The sequence below is a fragment of the Lampetra planeri genome, chromosome 28 (assembly GCF_965212315.1).
Source record: "Lampetra planeri chromosome 28, kcLamPlan1.2.h2, whole genome shotgun sequence".
Lineage (NCBI taxonomy): Eukaryota > Metazoa > Chordata > Hyperoartia > Petromyzontiformes > Petromyzontidae > Lampetra > Lampetra planeri.
In genome coordinates, this window is record NC_136134.1 from 11,187,297 (window position 1) to 11,202,572 (window position 15,276).

The 15,276-nt window shown below is 51.5% G+C and overlaps 2 protein-coding genes across 2 annotated transcripts in view; one reads left to right on the forward strand and one right to left on the reverse strand.

Moving 5' to 3' along the window:
• Positions 1-1,614: 1,614 nt before the first annotated feature.
• LOC144728458 (uncharacterized) overlaps positions 1,615-15,276 on the forward strand; it is a 95,729-nt gene continuing 82,067 nt past the window's right edge. The window contains exon 1 of the mRNA XM_078607914.1: positions 1,615-1,976. The gene's annotated coding sequence lies outside the window, so the exon portion shown is untranslated. The remainder of the gene's footprint in view (positions 1,977-15,276) is intronic.
• Positions 4,475-14,782, reverse strand: LOC144728269 (uncharacterized). Its single transcript, XM_078607579.1, has 3 exons — positions 13,877-14,782; positions 11,518-12,643; positions 4,475-4,506 (listed from the first exon to the last, which is right to left on the reverse strand). Exons 2-3 carry the CDS (start codon positions 12,542-12,544, stop codon positions 4,475-4,477), a joined length of 1,059 nt encoding a protein of 352 aa, XP_078463705.1. The 5' UTR covers positions 12,545-12,643; positions 13,877-14,782.

The window sequence follows — 15,276 nt, forward strand, 5'->3', positions numbered from 1 at the left end:
GATTTTATGTTTGCACTCAGTTACATATTCACTTTAAGATGTTTTTTGTTCATGTTTTTTGTTTGTTGCGGTTGCACCCGATTCAAGAGCTGAATGGCTCACAGGGCTGTACCTAGTACTTGAACTTATGAACTTGAACCACAATGCGACGCTCCAACACGACAGCCGAGTCGGAGCGACGCATCGTGACGCGCATGCGCACGCGCGTCACAACGCGCGTCACGATGCGCGTCACAATGCGAGCACGCGGGCGCCATGGACGAGGAGGAGACTCCCTTCACGGGCCGGAGTTGCCGCCTTGTGATCTGAAGGGAAACGCGGCGCTCGTTGTTCGACAGCGTGAGGCAGCGCGCCCGCTACCTGCTGCCCGGGTGTGGGCTGCGGTGGGCGAGCGTGAAGGGCGATGCAGCGGCTGCGTGGTCACTCGTCGCTCGGCTGCCCGGGGTTGGTGGCTCACGATCGATGCCACGTGGCAGCGAGCGCAGAGACGGCGTGCGCGTGAACTAGCATGGGATGCACTGCTGCTTAACATAACCTCCACAACAGAATTTGTACGTGTGTATGTTGGACTTCTTTTGCACCGTACTTTAGCCAACCGTGCTAATCGGAGGTTCGGGGGAAGGACAAACTGAACACAAAAAGCAGTTATGAAGAAATCAGTTTTCAGTCGAGCTCATTTAACAGTGCATCGCTCCAGTGGCTTCCTAATATCGGAAGGAAGAGCGTTCCAGACGGTCGCAGAAACTCATTTGACGAGATCAGCGAGGCATTTGCGACCCGTATAAACTGGCACAGTGCCCACGTGATATGGCAACGCAGGACACTTGACAGAGCGTTGCTTGATGCATCAAACCAATCGTGCGTGGAGTTGGTCAAACACCCCCACTGTAGGGCCACAGAGCTTGGGCAAACGTTGGTCACGCGATTTCTCGCTGCCTTCCTTCTCGCCCGTGGCTTTCTACGAAACTGAAATCGTTTCCTCTTTTTTCTTTGAGAGTGGAGCCAACATTGCGGACGTGTTCAACTGACATTCACATCTATTTTTGTTATCTATTTCCGAATTTATTGAAAGCAATATAAGTACCAAAACGCCGTGATGCAAACGACAAAACAACACATATATACGTGTCAACCCTATATTCATACTCTCAGTAAACCCTGTAAACAACGCCCCCCGTTATTATGTTGATGATAATACCATCGTAAAAGTGGGATGTGTTAGCACTGTCAGTGAACGAAAACAAACATCAACAAGACGGCACCCTGGCTTTGTGAGAATTTGTTTTTAATTTAAAATAAAATATTGTAATGTCTTGCTTGAATGGGGTTAGACCAAGGAATGGGGTTTTACCGGACACACCACGGCGCGACTTTCACGTCACCTTAAGTCACCTCCGTGCTATATTATAAAATGGACCACTTCGCCAAGGGATTGACTCGGCGTTCAAAGCAGGGCGCTCCTGGAGATACTCGACTCGGCCGAGACTCCAGCGAGGCTCTGCTCCGCTGGCTCTCCGGCCCCAGCACGCTATCGTGACAGGACAGCGCGCTACTGTGTGGGGGGGGGGGGCGCGGGGGAGTTGTCAATCCCAAAGCCTCAACCCCCCCCCCACTCAACACGCCGAAACCACAACAACCGCCGCTGGCCGCCCCCGCGTCTGCCGTGTCGCTCTACGAGTCTACGAGGTTGTCGGCCGTCTAGTCGATGTCCAATCGACGGTGTTGTCGACGACGTCTGGCAAAATCGAAATTACGTCACGAGCGTTCATCCACGTGCGCGCCTCCTCCTCCTCCTCCCTCCTCTCGCCATTGCGTGGTGAAGGAAGCAAGCGGCGGGGAGGGCGCATTTCCTAATGAGTGTGACTGCCTCGTCCTGAAATGACCCCAGCGTGGAGCCGGAGCTGAGTCATGGTCCCCACGCGCCTCCCCAGCCAACGACGCCAACCACCACGCACAGGAATCCAGACGCGTTTCTTGTGAGTCACTCTGAAATAGCAGCGAGACATCTTGTTGATTTGTGGTTGTTGTTTGTTGTTGTTGTTGTTGTAATTAAGGCCTTCACTGTTCTTGGATACGAACAACACGTGACGCGGTCCACCTGGGTCCTTACCCCAACACAACGCTCCAATGGCTCGCGGGGGGGGGGGTGGGGGGGTAAAGCCGCGACAGCGATCAGGGGGCTCACGGTGGCTGCGTGACAGAGACGCGGTCGGAGTTGCGGCCGTCGTGAGAGGAGCGCGTGCCGAGCCGGGCACGTGGCAGGAGGAAGCAGCGCACCTGCTGTGGGTGGACGAGATGCCACCTGAAGCACGCTCGTCACGTAGCTTATTTTTATCTTCGGCGGGTAGAACCCACGGGGCTATGTGCGGGATCTTATTCGGAGGCGACGAGCCCGCAACATTAGAGATTAGTGGCTTCACGATCATCATCCTCATCACACGTGGTCATTTGTAGTCGCAGTCAAATCATCTAAACGCATGGTTTTTCCCCCGTCTATGTATGGAGGGAAAGACCGGGGTACCAGCGGTAAAACATCCCACGCGACCAGGGAGAGAGAGAACACGTCAACTCCTGCATAGCAGGCGAGGGGAGATGACGTCTCGCCATGTGGCGCCCCGGTATCAGAATCTTTATTTGGACTACAGGTGGAGGAACCAGATAAGCTATGAAGCTCTTTGTCAAATATGTCCAGTACAGGCGGGTCAGCAAGTTACAACAACAACAACAATAAAAATGAAAACACGATAAGAGTGCAAAATAGAAAAAATGTAATTAGCTCACAAAAAATAAAAAAACCGGATATACAGTACGTACACATCGCATAAGTAAATACATTCCTGCCGATTTTCAATTTAAATACAAACTGGGGCAAGGCATAAAAACAACAATAACAGCCCCAGACCACCCCAAGGCAACTTCCCACAGTCCCTCAATAAAATATCACATTCAAATTTGACTTTGAAAGATCCCTTTAAATATACAGGGTGTTTCAAAAAGATGGACCCAATTTCAGAGATATAGCGATTTCAAATCGGGTCCATCAAATATAAAAACCTCGATTTAACGGAACAGAGCAAGTCTGATTATAAATGCGCATCAGGGCAACTGTCTGAATTTGTAACAAGAGATGTTGGTGCTTAGCTGTTCACTCCACATTAAAGACAAAGTTCCCCTGTGTAGCCTTGAGCGGTATTTAACGACACATTTATATATAGTTCCGCGATCTAACCCAAAATAACCCTCTATTATGCTTGAGCAGACTGTTGGGGCAATTCCTGTGAGCGAGCAGCAGCTATGGAGGCCACATTGCTCTCCCAGGCACGAGCACAGCGCCCAGCGTATTGACAGACTTTGCCTTCCACTACGCCGACGAGTGACCTAGAAAGCGCGAAACAATACCCGCTCTTTGCGCTCGTGACGCAAAGACATCTGATAGCGAGCGCCACGGACACGGGGAGGGAGGCAGAGAGAGGGAGGCAGAGAGAGAGGCAGGGAGAGAGGCAGGGAGAGAGGCAGGGAGAGAGGCAGAGAGAGAGAGGCAGGGAGAGAGAGGGAGGCAGAGAGAAAGAGAGAGGCAGAGAGAGAGAGGCAGGGAGAGAGGGGCAGGGAGAGAGAGGCAGGCAGATTGCACAAATCTCGTCATGGCGATTACTTGATGTCGTTTCAATTGAAACGTTATTTATCAAAATTGCTGAATTCGGTTTTGAGACTTGTTCTTCAGCTTGCCCGTGAGCTGAAACAATAACAATCGGCGCCTTAAACGCGTGCACATGCGGCAACTGTTTGACTCTGTCGGGTGGCGGAGGGTCTTGACGACACAAAGCCGCTGTTACCCAAGGTCCCACTCGCAGCCCCCAGCGCCGAGAATGACCACCTTGGCGCTGTCCGCTACTCCCGCAGTGAGACACCGCTCGGAGCCACCTCGTGGGGATCGCTCTGCCTTGCGATGTCAGGAAGCCACTGGAGCTATGCACTTTTAAATAATCATCATCATCATCTAGATCGACAAACTCGTTTGTTTAGAATCTTTTTTGCGTGTCTTCAGTTTGTTATCCTTCCCCCGCACCTCCGATTAGCACGGTTGGCGACGCAGGGTGCGAAAGAAGTTTAACACACATCAACGCCTGCATCACACGAGTAAATACTGTACATCATGCTATGCTGGCTCCCCATCGCTGGCTGTCAATGTCCCACAACGTCAACGGCAAATTCACCGGGGCACGGACCTCGAAGTGCCCTGTGCCAGAGACACGAGGTGCGCGATGAGACAAGAACGCCACTGGCCGCACTTCCAGGACCGCGTGGGCAGAGAGAGACACTCAATGTGTGTCGGGAACACAGGGTCCGCATTTTCCGAATTCGACAAAACAACCCTCAAAGTCACTCAATTGGGAAGATGCATAGCGATTACTGCACCTGCCATCGCCACGAGGCAGGAGTCTCCAATGAAGACGCAGTGAGGTGTTACCGATTATCAAGCGTGAAACTGCATGGGAAGGTGCACGTCTGGAATGACACCGAGAGACACGAAGCGCGACACGAGAGTCAGAGATCTTGCGCAAGTTGTGAACACGTTGACGACAAAGAAAGGTGACACGGGCTTAGCAGGCCGCGGGGTTAGAAGGGACGATGGCCAGTGGATTCAGACCAACAGCGGGAAAGTGGCGACCAAAGCAGAGAACATGCCGGAGAGGACGTCTGCTGTGGAGAGTGAGCGATGAAGTCGACTCGTGTGATGAAGAGTTCGATTGTTGATATTTTCACGACAGCGAGAGATTTGTGACGGTTTGGGGAGTCCTTTATCCAGGAGAGGATAGATCATGGATGATGAACGGCAGTGTTAAGAATTGACTGTGTCCCGTCATACGAATGAGGAATTTCCACGGCTGGCTCTCGGGACGTGACGGAGATGAGCGATGGCTGACAACCGTTTGGGAGAGATCTGACCTCGACCATCACCGTGCCCCTGTGCCAGGTGGTGGAATGAAAGCGGCCATTCAGCTCATATCACGTCCTTGCAAACGCATCAATTGAAATGCAAATAGTTTACAGAAGCCGAGTTAGAATCTCGCGTTTATTTGATGCCACGACGAGCGATGACTCGCGTGGATGACGAGTCGCGGGGCTTGGCTCTGCGTGTGTGAATCCTCTGCGAAGGTGACCTACTTCCACACGGCACACAACACCACCACGCTTATAAATATCTACACCTCCCATGCCCCCCCCCTCCTCCTCCCCCCGGCTTTTGCCGTGCAGATTGAACGTGCAAGCAAATCGTTGGCATTGATCCGTAGGCTTACGGAATTCCTTTCTGCGCCGTCGTCACCGTTATTAACGCAATTAAAGAGACGCGCTCCGGTCACCTACCAATTTCGCACCGACCGCAAGTCTGTGCCTGTGTCTGCCTGCCTGTGTCTGCCTGCCTGCCCGGCGAACTCGTCGCTATGGGTTAATTCTCGCGGTAAATACACGCGCCAAAGGAGCTCTGTTGCACGATTTGTGAACATCCTGGGAGGTCATCTCCTCTAAAACCCTGGCAGGGGCTGCAATTAGAGATGAGTGCCTTGGTGACATCACACGCGTACACACCCGTTCGAGTCTGTATCGACTGTCTGGCAGACAAGAGAGATCAGCAAGGAGGCTTTGGCCAGTTTGATGTGGTTGAAAATCAGGCGGGCATGGATTTCTGAGAAAAAGGAAATGTTTATTTGAAAACGGATTTACGGAACGGGGCGATTTGTGAGAGGGGATTTATAAGCATAACAAGGAAGGCATCCGTGCAGATGTTTGTGAAGCTGTGAGTCACGGAGAAGAGACCTTGGGGTCTCTGAGTGTGCGGAGGTTGTCAGGCACCTCGCGCGCGTGTCCTCCGGGTGTGCCTCTGACTTCCTACCACACGTCACGCGCGTGTAAAACTCATCTATGGAGTCGGACAAACATCCCGAGCAATTGTTAGCGCCGGTTCTGGCTTCCTCCCGCTCACGTCTGGACATGTGTGAAAAAGAGCTTCATAGCTCATCGGATTCCTCCAATATTAATACATATTCTGAGTCTGTGGTTTCTTATGCCTCCGAATCGTTATTTCTCTCTCTGAGAGTGAACGGAAGCCCCAGCGCGCGTTACCAACTCGTCTCATTATATTTATCTTAGATTTCTGAGGAATTGTGGAGCCGGCGAGCGGACGGCGCTGCGAACGCAGTTGCTTGGACGGCCTTGAGCAAGAGGGTCCCCCGGGAGGAGAGATCTTGTGACCCTCACAAGGTCACGCGACGTGGCGAGCCTCGTTAATGAAACGCTGCAGAGGGGGGTGCCCACCGTCGCCGCCGCTGCCGGCCTAATTGTTTTTTTTCGCGGAGGACAACAACTGAAAGGCAACACCGAGGTCCGTGCTCAGTCGCCGTGGTGACGGCTGCGTCACGCGCGCACGCGGACGCACGCGCGCGCACGTGAGCCGAGAGCTCACGTGAGCGCACGCGCGCGCGCGCACGCGCATGCGTGCGTCGGCCCCGCGTAATCCACCGATTCAGAGTCTAGGCGCTAAGGCGTGACGCTAACGAGGAGTGGCGCGCGGGAGGGAGGGAGGAAGAGAGGGGAGGGGAGGGAGGGAGGAAGGGGAGCGCCATTCCGCCAGCGCGCGCGTCCACGTCGCGCACGCTCGATGCGTGGAACCCGCGCGCTGCACCAAGCGCAGGGCCCCCCCCTCCCTCCCAGGCCCCCCCCCCTCCCACCTCGGCTTTTCCGGCGCCACGGGCATTGAGGATGATTCGATGGTCGCGTTCGGAGGGTGGTGAACACCGCTGGCGTCAGGGTCGCGGCGACCGGGTCGCGTTGTCTGCCCGAGTGCGCGCGGCGAGCTTGGGTCGCGTGGTGGGCGGGAGGCAGCAGCACGGATGTGGACTCTGGTATCTCAGAATACTTATTTGTAGCGGAGGAATCCGATGAGCTAATGAAGCTCTCTTTCACAGATGTTCAGTCGGGGCGGATGCGACCGTTACAACAACAACTAATACAAAAACACGACGGGAGTGAAACGTAGTGAGGAATGCTACGAAAATCACTCCTAAAAACTAAATAGTTTTATCTAATCAGGTAAGGCCCACTCAGCTATTAGATTCTTTTTCAGAAGCGACCTGGCCACAAATGACTGCTCAACCAATTGGACTATCATCACGTGGATGTTTATAGCAGCCAAATACTGCCAATACTCCATCATGTGTATAAAGCTGCGAGCGTCGTCCGCTCGTATGCGTGCGATTCCTCCAGTACTCCGGGTTTTATTTCGCAAACTCAAATTACTGGATTCAATTGAATCGGCAAAAAAATATCCCAAAAGCAGATTCTTCTTGAAAAATCGCCCTGATGGATACTGAATAAGGATTTGAATTTATTGGGCGCTTATACACCAGCATCGCAAAGCTCCTCACATCACACCTCTTCTCAAGCATTCCAACGCCCAGCATGTGTGTTATTTTTTTCTTTAGCCCTGGGAATTATCATTATTATGAGTAGGAGTATTGTAGACAACAAGGACTTGGTTTGTATGGGAAGAGCTTTACACTGTTCAACACGACCACAATTGCAGCAGAAGGTAGCACTAACTATAATAACGCCGATTCCTGTGGCAAACCATTCATTAAAAGGGCGTTGAAAAAGAAAAAATATTCATCGTCAGTCTTTTGCCGTGAATAATCGCTGTAGCAATTGAACTTTTGAATTTGACCAGGTATACAGCTCATTTTCAGAAGCGACCTGGCCACAAATGATAGCTCAACGAAGTGGCTTATTGTGTGGACATGTGTATCAGCCGAATACTCTAAACGAATGTTTTTTTTATGTATGTGGAGGGGGGGAAAAGGACCTGGAGAAAAATCCACGGGATCACGGGAAGATACATGCAAAAGCCAAATATACAGACATCACCAGGGTTTGGATAGAACCCACAACCTCCTGTATACCAGGCAAGGCAGTGCACATCTCGAGGTAGTTGATGTCAATAGCCATAGTGTTAATTCTAGATTTGAAGCTTTCGTGACTGCAAGGAATCATCTTCTTAGGTTTTTTCGGTAAAGTCACGTAGAAAGTAAAATAAAATAAAAACAAAAATCACGACGTTTCGGAGGCAACACAAGTCTCCGTCATCAGGTGGGACCGTCACAGCCAGATTAGCTGTATGAATCATTGCCTCACTTGATACAGCTAATCTGGCTGTGACGGTCCCACCTGATGACGGAGACTTGTGTTGCCTCCGAAACGTCGTGATTTTTGTTTTTATTTTATTTTACTTTCTACGTGACTTTACCGAAAAAACCTAAGAAGAAAAAGCCATAGTGTTACCCGTGGCTATTGACAAGGTGAGACGTTTTACGTGAGTTAGAATCTGTATTTATACTGGAGGAATCCGATGAGCTATGAAGCTCTTTTTCATAGACGTCCAATAGTTTTCACAGATGTCCGATAAGACTCAACATGGTGGGAAGCCGGTACACAAACGTCTGATTGTGCTGAGAAGGCCACACTATCAGCTCTTTGGGGTTGATTGCCAGCACAGGCCACTGAGATACGAGCACAGAAACGTCGCCTTTATCTGTCCGTGCAATGTGTGCTTACAACATCCTGTTGTGCTTTGCGGTATTATAAACATACCTGTTTGTGTGCATGGCTATTATTAGTGTAAAGCCTTTGTAAATAAAGTTAGGCTCCTTAGGGTATGTGTAAGGCTATTACTATGGCAATGTCTAAGCTTGTTAGCGCTAAGGGCCTGGACTTGTTAGGGTCTGGTTTAAGGGTGACCTAATTACATGCACCATTTTTTTCTGCATTCAATCGGCTTACAATCAATTCGGCAAAGTATTTTTCGACAGTGGAAATTGATTTCATAATGGAAATCGATTTCGAAATCGATTTCCATTGTGTGACGTCTTCATTTGAAGTCTGCTGCTGTCACGATGCAGGCTGCCTATTGCCCAGGTTACAAAGGTGTCCATGCTGCTGCCTGCAAAAAAACAACCCACGGAAGCGTTTTAGGCTTGAAGCAAGCAGGGTGGTGGAGTGGTCACACTCATGCCGAGCAACTAACATCCACCTGGGTTCGATTCCTAACATGGGGCGTCTTTCAGTGTGGACTCCCTCCCTCTGTTCTGCGTGGATTTCATCCAGGCTCTCCGCGTCGGCCTCGGTGTGGCTTTCCTGGCGAAACAAGTAACTATTAGATTCATTAGTATTACTTTACAGTCAAGACCTCCAAGCCACTGGCGTTTTGGCAGCAATATTGCATCAATGAATGTTCTGACTTCACGCAAAAGCCGCTGCGAGATGAACGTCTCCCGTGGGACCGTCACTGCGAACCTTCATCACGATGCCATCGTCTCGCTCGGGACAATGTCCAACTGGTGCTGCCCTGCTTGGCACGTCGGCCTGACAGGCACGGCCCTGCTGGTGAATCGCGACCGCTGCTGCTGTTGTGTTTGATGCTGCTGCTACTGTTGTTGTATTTGATGCTGCTGCTGTATTTGCTGCTGCTGCTGTTGTATTTGCTGCTACTGTTGTTGTATTTGCTGCTGCTACTGCTGTTGTATTTGCTGCTACTGCTGCTGTTGTATTTGCTGCTACTGCTGCTGTTGTATTTGCTGCTGCTGTTGTATTTGCTGCTGCTGTTGTATTTGCTACTACTGCTGCTGTTGTATTTGCTGCTGCTGCTGTTGTATTTGCTACTACTGCTGCTGTTGTATTTGCTGCTGCTGCTGTTGTATTTGCTGCTACTGCTGCTGTTGTATTTGCTGCTGCTGCTGTTGTATTTGCTGCTGCTGCTGTTGTATTTGCTGCTGCTGCTGTTGTATTTGCTGCTGCTGCTGTTGTATTTGCTGCTGCTGCTGTTGTATTTGCTGCTACTGCTGTTGTATTTGCTGCTGCTGCTGTTGTATTTGCTGCTGCTGTTGTATTTGCTGCTGCTGCTGTTGTATTTGCTGCTACTGCTGCTGTTGTATTTGCTGCTGCTGCTGTTGTATTTGCTGCTACTGCTGTTGTATTTGCTGCTGCTGCTGTTGTATTTGCTACTACTGCTGCTGTTGTATTTGCTGCTGCTGCTGTTGTATTTGCTGCTACTGCTGTTGTATTTGCTGCTGCTGCTGTTGTATTTGCTGCTGCTGTTGTATTTGCTACTACTGCTGCTGTTGTATTTGCTGCTGCTGCTGTTGTATTTGCTACTACTGCTGCTGTTGTATTTGCTGCTGCTGTTGTATTTGCTGCTGCTGTTGTATTTGCTGCTGCTGTTGTATTTGCTGCTGCTGCTGTTGTATTTGCTGCTGTTGTTGTATTTGCTGCTGCTGCTGTTGTTGTATTTGCTGCTGTTGTTGTATTTGCTGCTGCTGCTGTTGTATTTGCTGCTGTTGTTGTATTTGCTGCTGCTGCTGTTGTTGTATTTGCTGCTGTTGTTGTATTTGCTGCTGCTGCTGTTGTATTTGCTGCTGTTGTTGTATTTGCTGCTGCTGCTGCTGTTGTATTTGCTGCTGCTGTTGTATTTGCTGCTGCTGCTGTTGTATTTGCTGCTGTTGTTGTATTTGCTGCTGCTGCTGTTGTTGTATTTGCTGCTGCTGTTGTATTTGCTGCTGCTGCTGTTGTATTTGCTGCTGCTGCTGTTGTATTTGCTGCTGCTGTTGTTGTATTTGCTGCTGCTGCTGTTGTATTTGCTGCTGCTGCTGTTGTATTTGCTGCTGCTGCTGTTGTATTTGCTGCTGCTGCTGTTGTATTTGCTGCTGCTGTTGTTGTATTTGCTGCTGCTGCTGTTGTATTTGCTGCTGTTGTTGTATTTGCTGCTGCTGCTGTTGTATTTGCTGCTGCTGTTGTTGTATTTGCTGCTGCTGCTGTTGTATTTGCTGCTGTTGTTGTATTTGCTGCTGCTGCTGTTGTATTTGCTGCTGCTGTTGTTGTATTTGCTGCTGCTGTTGTATTTGCTGCTGCTGCTGTTGTATTTGCTGCTGCTGCTGTTGTATTTGCTGCTACTGCTGTTGTATTTGCTGCTGCTGTTGTTGTATTTGCTGCTGCTGTTGTATTTGCTGCTGCTGCTGTTGTATTTGCTGCTGCTGCTGTTGTATTTGCTGCTGCTGTTGTTGTATTTGCTGCTGCTGTTGTATTTGCTGCTGCTGTTGTTGTATTTGCTGCTGCTGCTGTTGTATTTGCTGCTACTGCTGTTGTATTTGCTGCTGTTGTTGTATTTGCTGCTGCTGCTGTTGTATTTGCTGCTGCTGTTGTATTTGCTGCTGCTGCTGTTGTATTTGCTGCTGCTGTTGTTGTATTTGCTGCTGTTGTTGTATTTGCTGCTGCTGCTGTTGTATTTGCTGCTGCTGCTGTTGTATTTGCTGCTGCTGTTGTTGTATTTGCTGCTGCTGTTGTATTTGCTGCTGCTGTTGTTGTATTTGCTGCTGCTGCTGTTGTATTTGCTGCTGTTGTTGTATTTGCTGCTGCTGCTGTTGTATTTGCTGCTGCTGCTGTTGTATTTGCTGCTGCTGTTGTTGTATTTGCTGCTGTTGTTGTATTTGCTGCTGCTGCTGTTGTATTTGCTGCTGCTGCTGTTGTATTTGCTGCTACTGCTGTTGTATTTGCTGCTGCTGCTGTTGTTGTATTTGCTGCTGCTGCTGTTGTATTTGCTGCTGCTGCTGCTGTTGTATTTGCTGCTGCTGCTGCTGCTGTTGTATTTGCTGCTGCTGCTGTTGTATTTGCTGCTGCTGCTGCTGTTGTATTTGCTGCTGCTGCTGTTGTTGTATTTGCTGCTGCTGCTGTTGTATTTGCTGCTGCTGTTGTATTTGCTGCTGCTGCTGTTGTATTTGCTGCTGTTGTTGTATTTGCTGCTGCTGCTGTTGTATTTGCTGCTGCTGCTGTTGTATTTGCTGCTACTGCTGTTGTATTTGCTGCTGCTGCTGTTGTTGTATTTGCTGCTGCTGCTGTTGTATTTGCTGCTGCTGCTGCTGCTGTTGTATTTGCTGCTGCTGCTGCTGTTGTATTTGCTGCTGCTGCTGTTGTTGTATTTGCTGCTGCTGCTGTTGTATTTGCTGCTGCTGCTGCTGTTGTATTTGCTGCTGCTGCTGTTGTTGTATTTGCTGCTGCTGCTGTTGTATTTGCTGCTGCTGTTGTATTTGCTGCTGCTGCTGTTGTATTTGCTGCTGCTGCTGTTGTATTTGCTGCTGCTGCTGCTGTTGTATTTGCTGCTGCTGCTGTTGTATTTGCTGCTGCTGCTGCTGTTGTATTTGCTGCTGCTGTTGTATTTGCTGCTGCTGCTGCTGCTGTTGTATTTGCTGCTGCTGTTGTATTTGCTGCTGCTGCTGCTGCTGTTGTATTTGCTGCTACTGCTGCTGTTGTATTTGCTGCTGCTGCTATGGTGGTGGTGGTGGTGGGAAAGGAGACCACACCGCGCCTGGAGGCCGTCCCAACGCCACGTTCCCCTCTCGCCACAACTCGTCGGGTGCCAGGGCTCGTGCCACGTCGCGATCCTCTCGGCCATCAGCGGCACGCGTCGACGTGCAGAGAGACCTCCTGCGCTCCACGTGGTCATTCTCGACCTTGCTGGGCTGCTGCTGCTGCTGCACCCCCCCCCTTGTTGAATGTTGTTTCAACCGAGTAGCTCTCCCTTTGCCTGGCCCAATATGGTTGTCTGAGAAGTACAATGTTATGAATAATGAACGTCGATATTTTTTAACCAATTTTCCATTTAGTGAGGTATCCTAGCTAAGTGCAAGCGAATAAAAACATTCCATGGGTGACGTCATTGTTGGCGCTCGCTGGTTGCTCCTGGCAACCCGCATTGTGTACCCATCAATGCGTTTATGAAGGTCTTCTGTATCGTTCTACGGTACCGTACGGATTTAAATTGTGTCGTAGTTATGTACTATTGCCATATTAATACGTGATTATTCACCAATAATAATCATTTCGCACATTTGTAATATCGCACTTCCACGACTGCACAGCTCCTCTCTCTCTGGGTGGCTTCCCTCTCTGTCTCTCTACTGCCGTGACGTGCACTCTGCCTTTCCACGCTGGCCGCTGGCTGGCGACGATGCGGTCCGGACTCCAGGCTCCCCACACCGACCCCGAGTCCTCTCACTGCCTCTCCTTATATAGCTCTCGGCGGAGCTAAGCCCCGCCTCCAGCCCCGCCCCCTCGTGGAACCTTCCCCAAGGTTCCCGTACATTCCCACGAGCTCCCCCCGTTACCTTTGGCCCAGATGGAACCCTTCCTTCCGATTGGATGTTAGTTACCCAGCAGTGACTATGCAATGACCCTTCGGCGCGCTCTCATTACACATTTATAAATCACCTCACGTGCACCCCCTGGGACATTGACACGTACTTACCACGTAGTACCACCACGTGGTACCCCCAGGGGGTCCGCGTACCCCCGGTCGAGAGCCCCTCTGCTCTACGTCATAGACACCCTGTGTATGTCAGTGGCTCTCTGTGCGAGTCTGCGGCTCTCTGTACCATCAGCGGAAGCTCTTCCCCCGTAACCCCAACAGACGTTGTGTCCCGGTGCGCGGTCCACCTCTTAGTGGCATGCTCCAGGTTCAGCAGCAGCGCCTCCAACTGCTCCTCTGAGTGAGCGGCAATTACCAAATCATCAGCTTACATAACATGGTTGACCAATAGGGAGTCATCCCTTGACCGCACCCGGGCATCGATCAGCCTCCCATTGTATCTGTACCAGATGGAAATTCCTCTGGTACAGCCACCACAGCGGCTTGTGCCAGGGGCCCCGGGGGGACAGGCGTCTGTGACGTCTCCTGGCCAAACCCCATTTGGCGGAGCCAGGAGATTGAATCTTTACCCTCGGGGCTCCTCCAAAAAAAACAAATACGGATGACTACGTGGAATGTTCGAATGCTCACTGCGGAGGAGAGGCTGCCACTCCTCTGTCGGGAGCCGGACCGGTACCGCCTGGATCTGCCTGGATCTCTGTAGTATTCAGGAGGTACGGTGGACCGGCTCTGGCTCCTGCCACCATGAAGGGTAGACAGTCCTCTACTCGGGGGAAGAGACTATCAAACAACAGGGAGTGACTTTTCTTCTGAACAAAAGAATGAAGGGGGTGGGAGCGTGGCGGTGAGGCAACAAAGACACACACACGCACACACACGCTGACATACCGATACCAATACACGGCCATTTGCCACGAAGTGGCGGCGGAAACGTCACCACGGCGCCTGTGCCAGGCCAGGTGCACTTTGAGGCCACGTGAAGTGTTGAAGGCTCCCTGCTAACAGGAGAAGGTCTCAGGACAGACCCAGCAGGTGCCACGGGTTGGCTGAATGAGATGACTGGCAGATGCACCACCAGCTGTACCCCCTACTGTGCTAACTTGCTGTATTTTATCGGCCCAGCGATCCGCTCGTTGTTGTGAGCGTCGCTTCTCTGCCCTCCACTGTTGCTAGAGGGCCACTGCCTCCAACTGCGCAGTAGCAGCAGCGTCCTTCACGAGCCTCATCCACATACAACACAAATACAAAGACACACACGAGCGCACACTCACAACCAGACAGAGCCATCATCATCACAGTCCCTTGAAGAGCTCCCCTCCCTTGACCGATCCCCATTCCCCCACGGGGTGATCCCCCTCTGGCCACAACCATTTAAAATCGCCATGTCGTCCCTACTCGCTCAGGGCGCGGTGGGTGGGTGGGGGCGGTGCTGAACTCGCTCGAACTGATCCCGGGCCGGCTCGGCTGCGTCTCGGCTTGCGCTCAATAAGAAAAAAAACCAACCAATCGCGTTCGGCTCAGCGTGATACACCTCCCGTTGGCAACCAATCACGGCGTGAAAGTTGAGATGGGGGGGGGGTTAGGGCCCCAGTGGACAATGTGGAGGGGGGGGGGTTGTGACGCACGTTGGGACACGCGAAGCGGGGGAGGGGTGGGGAGGGGTGGGGAGGGGGTGGGGAGGGGGTGGGAGACGCCGCGGGCCGATTCCGATGGACGACATTCGCGTAACGGGAGAACGCGGCCGCCCAGCTCACGGCAGCCGAGGAGCGGCGGCGGCGGTGCTGGTGGAGGTGGCCGCTCTGCTGCTGCACGTGGCTTGGCTGTAATCCATCGCTGTGTGGCGGAGGCAGCAGCGAGGGTTGGCGGATCACCGCACACGGATGTGGCTTTGAAACTTCCTTCACGTGGGCGTCGTCCATGAGGTTGATCGCCATCAGTTTCCAGCCGTACGGGGATCGAGCGTTGCCCCCTCGCGCTCGTGTGGGGTTTCTCTGGGGGAGCTCGGATTTCACCCCAATTGTATAAACACC